A 12,397-nucleotide genomic window follows, 5' to 3' on the forward strand; every position below is an offset into this window, starting at 1 on the left:
GTCAGGGACGTGGGAGATCCGTGGAGCGATCTTGGTTTGACAGGAAGAAGAAGTCTAGATCGAAATCAAAGGTTAAGGATGGATGCTTTTACTGTGGCGTGAAGGAGCACTTTAAGAGAACTACTACAAACAAAAGGATGACCTAGAAAGCAAGAATAAAAAGGGCATAGGCGAATTGGCTAGCATAGTGCAAGAGAGCTCAGAAGGAGACCTCCTCTTGGTCTCCATAAGTATGAGTCATCTTACAGATATGTGGATAATCGATTCGGGATGTTCGTATCATATGTGCCCGAATAAGACTTGGTTTGATACCTACAAGTCCTATGATGGTGGGAGTGTTCTGATGGGGAATGATGTTGTATGCAAGGCCATCGGAATAAGGGCCATCAAGGTAGGATGTTCAATGGAGTCATATGGACTCTCAGTGATGCAAGCTTGGCTCGGATATGAAAAAAGAAACTTGATATCCTTGGGAATTTTAGATACAAATGGGTGCACATTTACTGCATCGAGCGGTGCAATGCTGTTAAAGAAGGGGCATAAGTGCAATGGTGTTAAAGAAGGGGCATAAGACGACAAATTTGTACAAGTTAGTTGGGAGCACGGTTATAGGTTAGCTGGCTACCATATCACCCGCAAAATTCCGCACAAATGACACTAATCTGTGGCATATGCGGTTAGGTTATATGAGCGAGAGGGGCATCATAGAACTCCATAAATGGAAATTGTTGAAAGGAGTTTCTGTGTGCAAGGTGGATTTCTGCGAGCATTGCGTCTATAGGAAGCAGTGCAGGTAAGGTTCAAGACTGTTATACATACTAGCAGTGCAGGATAAGGTTCAATATTGCGACACATACTAGCAGCAGGGTACTCGATTATATACATTCTGATGTTTGGGGGCCAGTGACAGTATCATCTAAGGGAGAAACACGATACTTTGTGAGCTTCATAGATGATTATTCGAGAAAGGTTTTAGTCTACTTCTTAAAGCTCGTGTTTGAGGTGTTTGCCAAGTTTAAGGAATGAAAGGCGTAAGTAGAGAAACAAACTAGGAGATAGGTTAAGTATCTCAGGTTAGATAACGGTACAAAGTACAGAGAGGCAGAATTCATGGAATTCTGCAAGGAACAAGGCATCATAAGGTACTTCTCAACTATAGGGACCCCACAACAGAACGCGGTGACACAAAGGATGAACATAACTCTATTGGAGAGGGTGAGAAGTATGCAATTGCATGTGGGATTGCCTAAAAGCTTATGGGCAGAAGTAGTTAACATGGTATGCTTTATTGTAAATCAGTCACCATCTACAGTGTTGGACTTCAAAGTTGCAGAGGAAGTTTGGACAGTCAAGGACGTTGATCACTCAGGGTTGAAGATCTTCGGGTGTCCTGCATACGTTCACGTGTAGAGTGGACAAAGGACGAAGTTGGATCCCAAATCTAGAAAGTGTATCTTTATCAGGTATGAGAAGGCTGTTAAGGGTTACAAGCTTTGGGATAGAGTTTCTCAAAAGGTGGTCATTAGCAGAGATGCCATCTTCGATGAGGCATTTATGTTGAAGGCCAATAAGGATGCTGCAGAGAAGTCGGAAAAACATGGTGAGGCAGTGAGATTATCAGTGCAGGTGGAGACAGTTGAGCTAGTTACTGAAGGTAAAATTCAGTAAGAGCAAGAAACTGACCAAAACAATTAGCAAGATACCTAGGAGAATATAGCCAAGAACTGGGAAATACGAACCATTAGAGCTTCGGTTCGATATGGGTTCGAGAACATGGTTTCTTTCGCATTGTTCATAGAGAGTGGAGATCCCTCCACCTTTCAAGATGCTAAGTCTGAAAAGCATGGTGACAAGTGGATGTTAGCCATGAAGGAGATGGAATCTCTATACAGGAATCATACATGGGAGTTGGTGGAACTTTCAAATGGTTAGAGGGCTATAGGGTGCAAGTGGATGTTCAAGAAGAAGGAAGCACTAATAGAAAAAGAGGACGAAAAGTTCAAGGCACAACTTGCAGCAAAAGTTAGGGAGAGTTCGGTCCATTGAACGTTGCCGACTTTGTTACATGGTTTTGTGTAAGTCGTGCCATTTAAGTCCTGATTCGATTAGGGCTTTACAGGGATGAGTGTCTTCTCTTATAGGGAAATGGTTTTATATTGTGAGAGGGTTTTCTACACTTGTAAGGGCTTGGGGAGGGATTTTCCTTAAGGGCTAAGGTTTTCTTAGGGAAGTGCATTGCAAGGTGAGATTGAATTGCTTCTGTAATAGGAGAAGGGTAGTGGTGTAACTCAAAGATTTATATTATAGTGGAGATCTCTGTTGCTTTGTGCTGTGGTTTTTCCCGAAAGGGTTTTCCACATAAAATCGTGAGTTTGTGATTGCTTGATAGGTTGATTCTAGTCTGATTGTTCCATCTTCGCTAAATGTGCTTCTACAAAGCGCGGGACTGACAGTTGTGAATTTTTAATATCTAGGGTTGATTCGGGTGGGCTCAAAATTTCAACAATAACAACCTGATTCCTCACCCCCTCCCCCTTCTTCTTTTTTTTTTTTTTTTTTTTGGGGGGTTGAGATTAACATGTCTCAAAGTGTCACAAACGATGCATAAGGGAGTGCACGTTTGCATTGTAGATTAGGATGTTGTCAAAATACAACACCACAAATTTTCCAACGTAGGGTCGTAGCACATGGTTCATTACCGTCATGAACATGCTTGGTGCATTAGAGAGCCCAAATGGCATCACCAACCATTTGTATAATCCCTTCCGCATCTTTAACATGGTCTTCCACTCATTACCCGGGCGGATCTGAACTTGATGATAATCCGTTATGTTGATCTATTTCAGAAACAATCTTCGCCCCCAAAAGCATATCCAACATGTCATCCAATTAGGGCATCGAAAACTGATATTTTATGGTAATCTTGTTGATTGCCATGCTATTAATGCAAATCCTCCACATGCCATCCTTTTGAAGAGGTAATAGTGTTGGGATTGCACACGAGCTCATACTCTCCCTAGTGTACCATGTTTCTATTAACTTGTTAACTTACCGTTTTAGTTCTCTGTCAGGCTCATCCTATAGGCTACCCGATTGAGTAAACTAGACCCCGACACCAGGTCAATGCAATAATAGATATCCCTCATCGGTGTCAATCTCGAAGGTAACTTGTCCAAGAAATACGACTTTGTATTCATCAACTAGGGTTTCCATCGATTTACTCATAAGATGGCGACACAAGCATTTTTCCCAATCAACATATAAACCACATCATGGCCCTCAATTTCCTCCAGAAACTTTGCATGGGATAGAAGACTGACGTCTCTAGTAGTCGCAGTCTTCTCTAGTCGTTGACGATATCACTCAGATCATCTCTCATGAGTTTCAATACTATTTTATGACGATCTTTCATGAAGGTGTATGTATCTTTCCAACCATCATGAATGGTCTGCCAATCATATTGCCATGGCCGACTTAACAATATGTGGCACACATCCACCCCTTGGACCATGTTGCTCCAGAGTCCAGACACTGTCATGATAGGTTTTACCAATAGTGAGTGAAACCTGATACCAACAGAAAGCCTTACCTCATTACCTTGTTTAAACCATGCAAATTTGTATGGAACCGGATGCCTCTCAGTATTCAACTAAAGCTATTCTACAACTTCTTTCGAGATGACGTTTTTCACAACTACCCTCGTTAATGATCATTTCACATATTTTGCCATACACTGTATAGCTCATGTAGAAGATATTAGCTTTCAATCATTTATCTTCTTTAGGCAACTTAGGTGCAATAAGAGCCTTGGATCACGAGGGTCTTTGGACCATCTCCATTGTTAGTATCATAATCCACATCATGTGGTCCTTTAGTGGCCTCATCCTCATCAGCTAACTGTTCTTTTGTAACTGCCTCGGAACTACCGGCCAAATTGGCTTCTAGCTTCCTACATTTGGAAGAAATACGCCCAACATGGTTGTATTTACCAGATGGTTTTCTTATATGTCCGTCCGATTGCCCTGTCGTTTTGAACTCGTGACCTAGACGTTGAAGGGGCATTTTTTAGTTGGGTCCATAGGTAGAAAGGCTTCCTTCATGGGAGACTTCATCTTCTCCCATGTTTTCACCTTGGACTTTTATATATATATATATATATATAAAAAATAATTAGCTTGTTAGTACACCCCACTGTCAGTTCACACTTCACTGTTAGCCACCCCACTAGGGAATTGATACCACGACCTCAGTGTTGAAACGAGGTATCTTTCACTCAGTCTACCACTTGAGCTATGGATCTGGGTGTTTTTCACCTTGGACTTTCTACAACTTTTCCACATGGCCTTAACTTGTTCCCACCACACTGAAGTCCTATCTTTCAACTTCATGGAAGTTAATTTAACCTTTTGTTGCTTCTTCTACATCTTCGTAATAAAGATCCTTTGCACTGCATCAATCCAATCCAGAAAATCGTCCCCATGCGTAATATCATAATATTCAAGAACATCCACCTTCACTTCCAACTCCCTACTTTGATCATAATGATCCCTTCTTCCCTCTTGTGGCGGCTCAACAAATGGAGCCTCATGATGGGACATGTTTGACAGTTTAGAGTCCTTTTGAAAAAGTCTGCTTTTCTTCATTGACAATTGCCCATTAATGAGATGGACAACAGTGGAAAGAGCTTCACACCAAAATCGAGAGGGCGAGGAAGATTCTAACAGAAGAGTGCGAACCATATCAAGAAGGTGACGGTTCTTCCTTTCAGCCACTCCATTTTGTTGAGGTGTCGAAGGGCAAGACCGTTGAGAGATGATGCCATGATTCTGTAGGAAGTCCTGAAACAAATGAGACATATACTCACCCCCATTGTCAGAACGAAGGATTTTGACATGGGCCGAAAATTGTGTCTAAATATATGCATGAAAAATCTTAAAAACAGAAAATACTTCGTCTTTGGAATGAAGGAAATAAATCCATGTGAAACGACTATAGTCGTCAATAAAAGTGACAAAGTATTTGTAATTAGCATGCGAAGTGACTGGTGCCATACCCCACACATCACTATGTATCAGATCGAAAGGTTTGACAACATGCGGTGTGTGACAAGGAAAGGGTAGAGTTTTACTTTTGCCAAGTCTGCAAGAATTGCAATCAAACTGAACAACACTAAGAGATGGTGTTTCATTATTCCCAAGAAAACCAGATTTCAATAAAGCATGAAGTACATTAGAGTTTGGATGTCCGAGACGTTTATGCCACGCTCGGTAATCAACATGAGCAGAATTACAAGCGACAAAAGGCAAAGAAAAAGAAGACAAAGGAAATTGAAGAGGAAAAAGACGTCCCACTTTAGGCCCCCTCGCGATCATCCGCCCTGACTGTTGATCCTGCACAACACAACCAGATTTAGAAAACTCTACTTTACAATCATTATCGACTAACTGACCGACAGACACAAGATTGGTGGTAAGACCGGGAGATACGAAGACATCAGTGAGAGAGGAGGAAACATCACCAGTGGCCGTGATAGGTAAATGATTGCCATCAGCAGTATGAATTTTGAGATTTCCAAAATATTTGTTTACATTGGTAAGAGAAGCAGCATTGTTTGTCATATGATGGGAAGCCCCGGAATCAAAGTACCAAGGAGATGATGTAGTGAAGGGTTTACTTGAGAGTTCTAAAGCTGAAAATGCAGAAATGATCATTTGTTGAATCATGTCAGGGGTCACGGGTTGGACTGAAACGGGAGCAGGAGCAGGAGCACTTTGTGTTGTATTCACCAAACTACCCGCACTAGAAGAGCCAACTGAGACAGTATATGCTGTCTCCGATTTCTTGGGGGGTCGAGTTGGGCATTCCTTGATGATATGGCCATCCTTTTTGCAATAGTTGCAGAATTTTCGGGGACAGTTTGCAGCATAATGACCAAATCACTTGCAACAGAAGCACTGAACAGTGCTCATATCCCTGCTTCGTGGCCTGCCTTGTGCTGCATAGGCTACAGGAACAGATGTAGATCGTCGTTGTTCCATGGTGGTTTGAGTGAGAAGGCGCTGTTCCTCGCGAAGAAGATCATTTAGGCATGTATCCAAGGAGGGGACAGATTCTCGGTTCATAAGATTGGATCTGGTGCCTTCAAATTCAGACCTTAGTTTCATTAGAAATTGATCCCTCTGAGTAGTTTCATGGACAGATTGAACAGAACTAAGACCTTCGGATGGGAAGTCAGCATAAACTATATCAGTGTATTCAGCCCAAAGATTAGTGAATCTAGAGTAAAAATCAGAGATAGAAAGACTATCCTGTTGGAGAGTGGCCAATTCATGTTCAAGCTGGAAACGACGAGCAGTGTTTTGTTGACTGTAGACCTTCTTCAGGTATGTCCACATCTGAGCTGCAGTCTGAGAAGATCGAAGGTTCAAGATGATGTTGGGTTCAACGGATCCCAAAATCCATGCCATAACTTGTGCGTCCTTGACTTCCCACTTGGCGTGTCGGTCTTTGTCTTTGTCTTTGTCAGGAGCTAGGTTACTGCCATCAACATGTCCCCACAGCTCCTTACCTTTGACGAAAATCCTGAAATGAAACGCCCAAGCAGAGTAGTTCTTGCCATTGAAACGAATCAAAGAAACATCAGACTTATCGGAAGACATGAGGTCAACAGAACTAGAACAAGAATAACCGAGACTAAGAAACTTGAGAGCACGAGACAAATGGAAATTTAGAGCTATAGCTCTGATACCATGACAGTTTAGAGTCCTTTTGAAAAAGTCTGCTTTTCTTCATTGACAATTGCCCATTATATAGGTAGATTACAAGCTATTTAGGGAAGAAAATACAAGCTGATCTTCAGCCCCTACCATATATACATCTATCTAAATATACTGTACAGCTAATATATCCTAATTAAGGAAGGAATAAATCTGTATAACTGTCATATCACCAAATCTGTAAATCTGCAAAGCTGTAAATCTGTAAATCTGTAAATCTGTAAAGCTGTAAATCTGTAAATCTGTAAAGCTGTAAATCTGCTGTGTAGATTGATATTTCCTTTGACAATGTTAATGTCACTCACACTCAACTCATCGTCATTGTCTTCCCTAGTTGGTGGTTCATTCCTAGCTAATATAGTGAGTTGTTGGAGATGGTTTGCATTTGCCACTTTAACATGGTGAATCTCTCATCCATTCCTCGTGCACTACTCATGCAAGGTCAAGTGCAAAGCCCGAATACATAGGCATGGCAAATGGGTATGCAAGATGATGTCTTTAAAAACTCTGCTTGGATTGGGTATAGAGTGAAACTTCTATGAAGCTTATTGTGGTAATACAGTTGTGATATACATCTTCTGATCCAATGTAGTAGAGAATGATTTGATGATGATAATGTGAAGAAGAGAGGAAAATATTGAGAGAGAAGAAGAAGAAGGAGAGTTTGGGAGAGATGTTGTGTTAGGCTTACTTGCTCTAACATATAATATTTTATTATAATAAAGCATATAGTACACCGTAGGAGAAGAGGGAAGTGTGCACATGCACTTACACTAAAAGGGCCCACTAACCACCACTAACCACATACACAATACACTACCATTCTCTATACTCCCCCTCAAGTTGGAGCATAGATGTTGATCATGCCCAACTTGTCAAAAACACGATGAAGAGCATCTCGACTTAAGGACTTTGTAAGAACATCAGCAAGTTGATCCCCAGATCGAACAAAAGGAGTGATGATTTCCTTAGAAGCGACTCTCTGCCGAATAAAGTGACAGTCGACCTCAATATGCTTGGTTCGCTCGTGGAAAACTGGGTTACGAGCAATATGGATGGCCGCTTGGTTGTCACAGTGAAGAGAAACAGGATCCAAAGGAGGATAGCCAAGTTCTTCAAGAAGGTTGTGAAGCCACACGAGTTCACACGTCGCATGAGCCATAGCACGATATTCTGCTTCAGCCGAGGACTGGGCAACAAATGGCTGCTTTTTGCTCTTCCAGGTTATAAGATTGCCACCTACGAAGGTATAGAAGACGGATGTAGAGCGGCGATCAAAAGTACTACCTGCACAATCAGCATCGGAATAGCCAGAAAGATGAAGATGACCATACAACTGAAAGCGGAGGCCAAGACCCGGGGCTAATTTTAAATACCAAAGTATGCGGTAGACAGCCATGAGATGGGAAGTACGGGGAGCTTGCATGAATTGGCTAACAACCCCCACCGCAAATGAGAGATCTAGGCGAGTAATAGTCAGGTAAATAAGCCGGCCTACAAGTCTTCGATACATCTCGGGATCAGTAAGGAGAGCACCATCATCTGGTCGAAGCTTCTGTGAAGTATCCATGAGAGTGGTAGCAGGCTTGCACCCTAACATGCCGGTCTCCATGAGAAGATCGAGCGCATATTTTCGTTGTGACAAGACCAATCTGGAGGATGAACGAGCAACTTCAATTCCGAGGAAGTAGCGAAGAGGACCAAGATCCTTGATCTCAAACTTGGTCTTCAAAAAATCTTTGACCTCCCTCATTCCAGCAGAATCACTACCGGACAGAACAATATCATCCACATAGACAATGAGAACTATGATGCCCGTCGATCGTCGACATATAAAGAGAGAATGATCGACATGACTACGAATAAATCCAAACTCCAAGAGAGCCTGACTAAAATTTTCAAACCATGCACGTGAGGATTGTTTGAGTCCATAAAGAGCCTTCTTCAACCGGCATACAAGTGCAGGGTTGTGAGAAGCAACAAAACCAGGAGGTTGATGCATGTAAACTTCCTCTGCAAGATCCTCATGGAGAAATGCATTCTTAACATCAAGCTAAAACAAGGGCCATGATAAATTAACGGCCAAGGAGTGCACAATGCGAATCGAGTTAAGCTTAGCCACCGGATAGAATGTTTCGAAGTAATCCACACCATGAGTCTCTGTGTAACCCTTAGCAACAAGATGAGCTTTATAGCGATCAATTAAGCCATCTGGAAGAAACTTGATCGTATAAACCCATCGACAGCCAACAGGTTTATGGCCTAAAGGAAGTGGCACAAGGTCCCAAGTATGATTCTTCTCAAGAGCAGACATTTCTTCTATCCTCGCCTTCGTCCAATCAAGACTCTGAAGAGCATGTGAGAGAGATCTAGGAATAGTTTGTGATGAAAGGGAAGCTGCAAACGACTGAAAAGACAGTGAAAGATGATCATATGAAACGAAATTACTAATGGGGTGTTGAGTACAAGATCGTGACCCTTTGCGCAAGGCAATGGGAAGATCTAAACTCGAGGAAGGAGAGTCACCTGAGCCAACATCCAAAGTGAGCGGAAGAGTGGATGGCTGAGTGTGTGAAGATTTATCTCGACGATGATACACCCGTAGAGGCTCAGGTGTATCATGACAAAACCTAGCATATTGAAGTTGATTTATAGCTGCAAGAAGTGTGAAGCGGAGTGTCAACAAATTTGGGTGTGGGAGTGGGGAATTCTCTTTCAAAATGTAAGGTAGGAAGAAGAGTCCAAAGCAGGATTTGAAGTAAGGGTGGCACTAAGTTAGAAGGATCCTGCAACTAAGGGTTGATTTTCACTTGCCAAGGGGCAAGGTGGAATCTAATGTGGTGTGTCCTCCTTATCAGCATTCCATGAATCTGCTGACAGACTCTCACAAATGGCACCAGAATGAAGCATTTTCAAGACAATCTCTCCAAGCTGAGAATATTTGACATTTATCTTCCACCATGAGGGGCAGTATAGTGGGAGATGAGGCTTAGATAATGATAATCATCCTTTGGAATAAGATAGGAAGGTTTGTGATTATTTTTATATCCCAGTCCTTTTGATCGTTGGGGAATACTTGTGTATTTATAATCATATACGCGATAAACATACTACTGGCCTTCCTTTTTCCTTCAATAACCTTTATATGCAAGAGAAACAACGCATGAAAGAACATCATCATCATCATCATCTAAGCCTTATCCCAATTAATTGGGGTCGGCTACATCAACACATGAAAGAACAATTTCTGCAAACTTCACATTTCCTAATTCTCAAAGTCAGTGGATCGTACAAAGATCTGAGAATTATTAAAATAAAGCATATGATTAATATAGACTAAATAACATACAAAGAACTACCCATACAAATATTACTAACTTCAAAGAAATGGATGTATGATCTATTGGAATCAATAGTCTCTTTTTTTTCTGGGAATAAAAGAAGGGATTGTAAAGAATACTAGGAAGGCTATTAAGAACTATCCTAACCATCATTGATTGCATAATGTGCAAACAAAATTAGATCTGTTCCCTTCTCAGAGTAAAGAGGAAGCGACAGACGGAAAAAGGGGAAAAAATAGCAATAGCAAGAAGAAGAATGGACCTGGCACCATATCCAATTAAGCAAGCAAAATGATGGGTGCTGAAGCACTGAGCAGTATCAGCAACAATTGATGCTGACATCCGCAAGCCATTTTGAATAAGATGCTGATGAACAGCACCAACAGCAAGTAGTATTGGGATAGAAGGGCGAGTTGGTTCCTGACAAGAGATAAAGAAGAAAGCTTTTCAAATATTAGATAAAATGATTTGACATAAAATCCATCTCCAAAGTTAAAAGTGAGATATGTGACTCTTGAGATTAGGAAAAAAAAAAAAAGAATAGATCTCAAACAAATTCAGGATACCACCAAAAAAAAAAAAAAAAAAAACGTTTTACCAAACACCAATTGACCAGATAAGACACTAACAATTACTCAACTGCATTGCAAATCATAAGGAATACAAAACACCAGCAAACAAGATGTAAATGAAATAAAAAATATTATTACTGAGAAAGAAAAATAAAAGATGAGAAAGATGAGAAGAACAGATAAACCAAATTCCAGTACAGCTACAGAAAACAAGTGCAACACTCACATGTGTCAAGGAAAACCTCAACCACGTTCAGAAGCCAAAACAACATGCCAGGAAGAACCCTTAACATGTTCTGGCTAACATGCATATTCAGACACTTGAATTGAACAAATTCTTTTCAACAATTAAGAGCAGAATATCCAAATAAGTTTTGCAAGGAAGCGCAGGAAAACAGTTGATCAGACGTACCAACCTTCGGGCAGGTAATATAGGTACAGCAAAATATCAGTCAAACCTGGTGCCATTCTACTGATCAGACAACCAATCAAATGCAACTTGGACGCAAACTTTGGAGCTTCTCTGTGATCACTTACAGGGGGCATTATGCTTATATCTGTGTTATCTTTTCTGTTTTTTACAAAGGTGCTTGTGTCTGTGTAATCAATGACGTGTCCACTTAAATGAAACCAAAGTTTCAGAATAAAATAATATTTGCATGCATTATTGTGCTCAGAGCCAATGCGCAAACCTGACAATGAAGTCAGGGAAGGTAGAAAAACATACAATAGGAAGAGAATTAAAAAAGTGCAAGAATATTGAATGGCTCTTCCTACAAATAAACAATCAAGGGAAAAATTAAATCCCATGAGTGGGTAAAAGCAACTTGCAGATGCATTTCTTGATGGAGGTGTTAAGGAGGCAAAAGGGTCTTGCGAATCAGTCAGGTACATGCTGTGTGAAGCAGAAAAAGAACTTTTTTCTAATGAGTAACCAGAAGGTGATGCAGTCTCAATATATATGTTCAAATCCCTACAATTCACATAATGGAAATATTGCTAACTGATGCAAGAAAGGTAATAGAATAATGACAAATCACTCCTCAAATTAAGTGATACTACACAGAGTAGCACTACAAGAACTGTAAAGTAATGCACTCCATGTCAACCTAAATGGGACCTGCCACCATTGCCTTAAAAGAAGATCTTGAAACAAGGAAACGAAATCCTTTCTAAAGATGAAAAGGAGAAACTCCTGTCTTTCTCCAGTCCAGACAGCATCGGTGACTCGTGAGAACAGAGACTAACGCCCTCGGAGAAGGCATGGGAATCATATCAAAGAATTCTATGGTCCTCCAATGATTGAGAGAGACTGTGGTTAGGCGATCCAGTGAATGATTAAGGAACATTAAAAGCCATGGAGATTACCTTCTATATTCATGACAATCACTAGGGTAATGTTTCTTTTACTCGATTAGAGAGAGGCTAACGATTTCACCGACTTCTGGACAAGAAAGGTGTCCATAGATCTTCCTTTTAATCAGGAATTATTTTCTTCTATTATGATGTATTCCCCGTTTTTCATTAATATAATCATTCATCATCTACAGAAAAAGAAAAGAAAAGAAAACAGCATTCCCAGTATTAGATGTGAAAACTAGATATGCAATTTAATGTATTAGGAGTAATACTGTAAAACTTGAAACTAACTGACCCCAATTAATTGGGATTTATGGCTTAGATGATGATGACTGTAAAACTCAAAACT

General features: G+C 40.7%; 1 protein-coding gene across 1 annotated transcript in view; it reads right to left on the reverse strand.

Annotated features, from left to right (window-relative positions):
* LOC131251260 (ferredoxin-dependent glutamate synthase, chloroplastic-like) overlaps window positions 1-12,397 on the reverse strand; it is a 175,449-nt gene that overhangs the window by 44,688 nt on the left and 118,364 nt on the right. The window contains exon 13 of the mRNA XM_058251878.1: window positions 10,380-10,537. Within this exon, the coding sequence (XP_058107861.1) occupies window positions 10,380-10,537 (158 nt within the window). The remainder of the gene's footprint in view (window positions 1-10,379; window positions 10,538-12,397) is intronic.

This window comes from Magnolia sinica, chromosome 7, assembly GCF_029962835.1.
Source record: "Magnolia sinica isolate HGM2019 chromosome 7, MsV1, whole genome shotgun sequence".
Taxonomy (NCBI): Eukaryota; Viridiplantae; Streptophyta; class Magnoliopsida; order Magnoliales; family Magnoliaceae; genus Magnolia; species Magnolia sinica.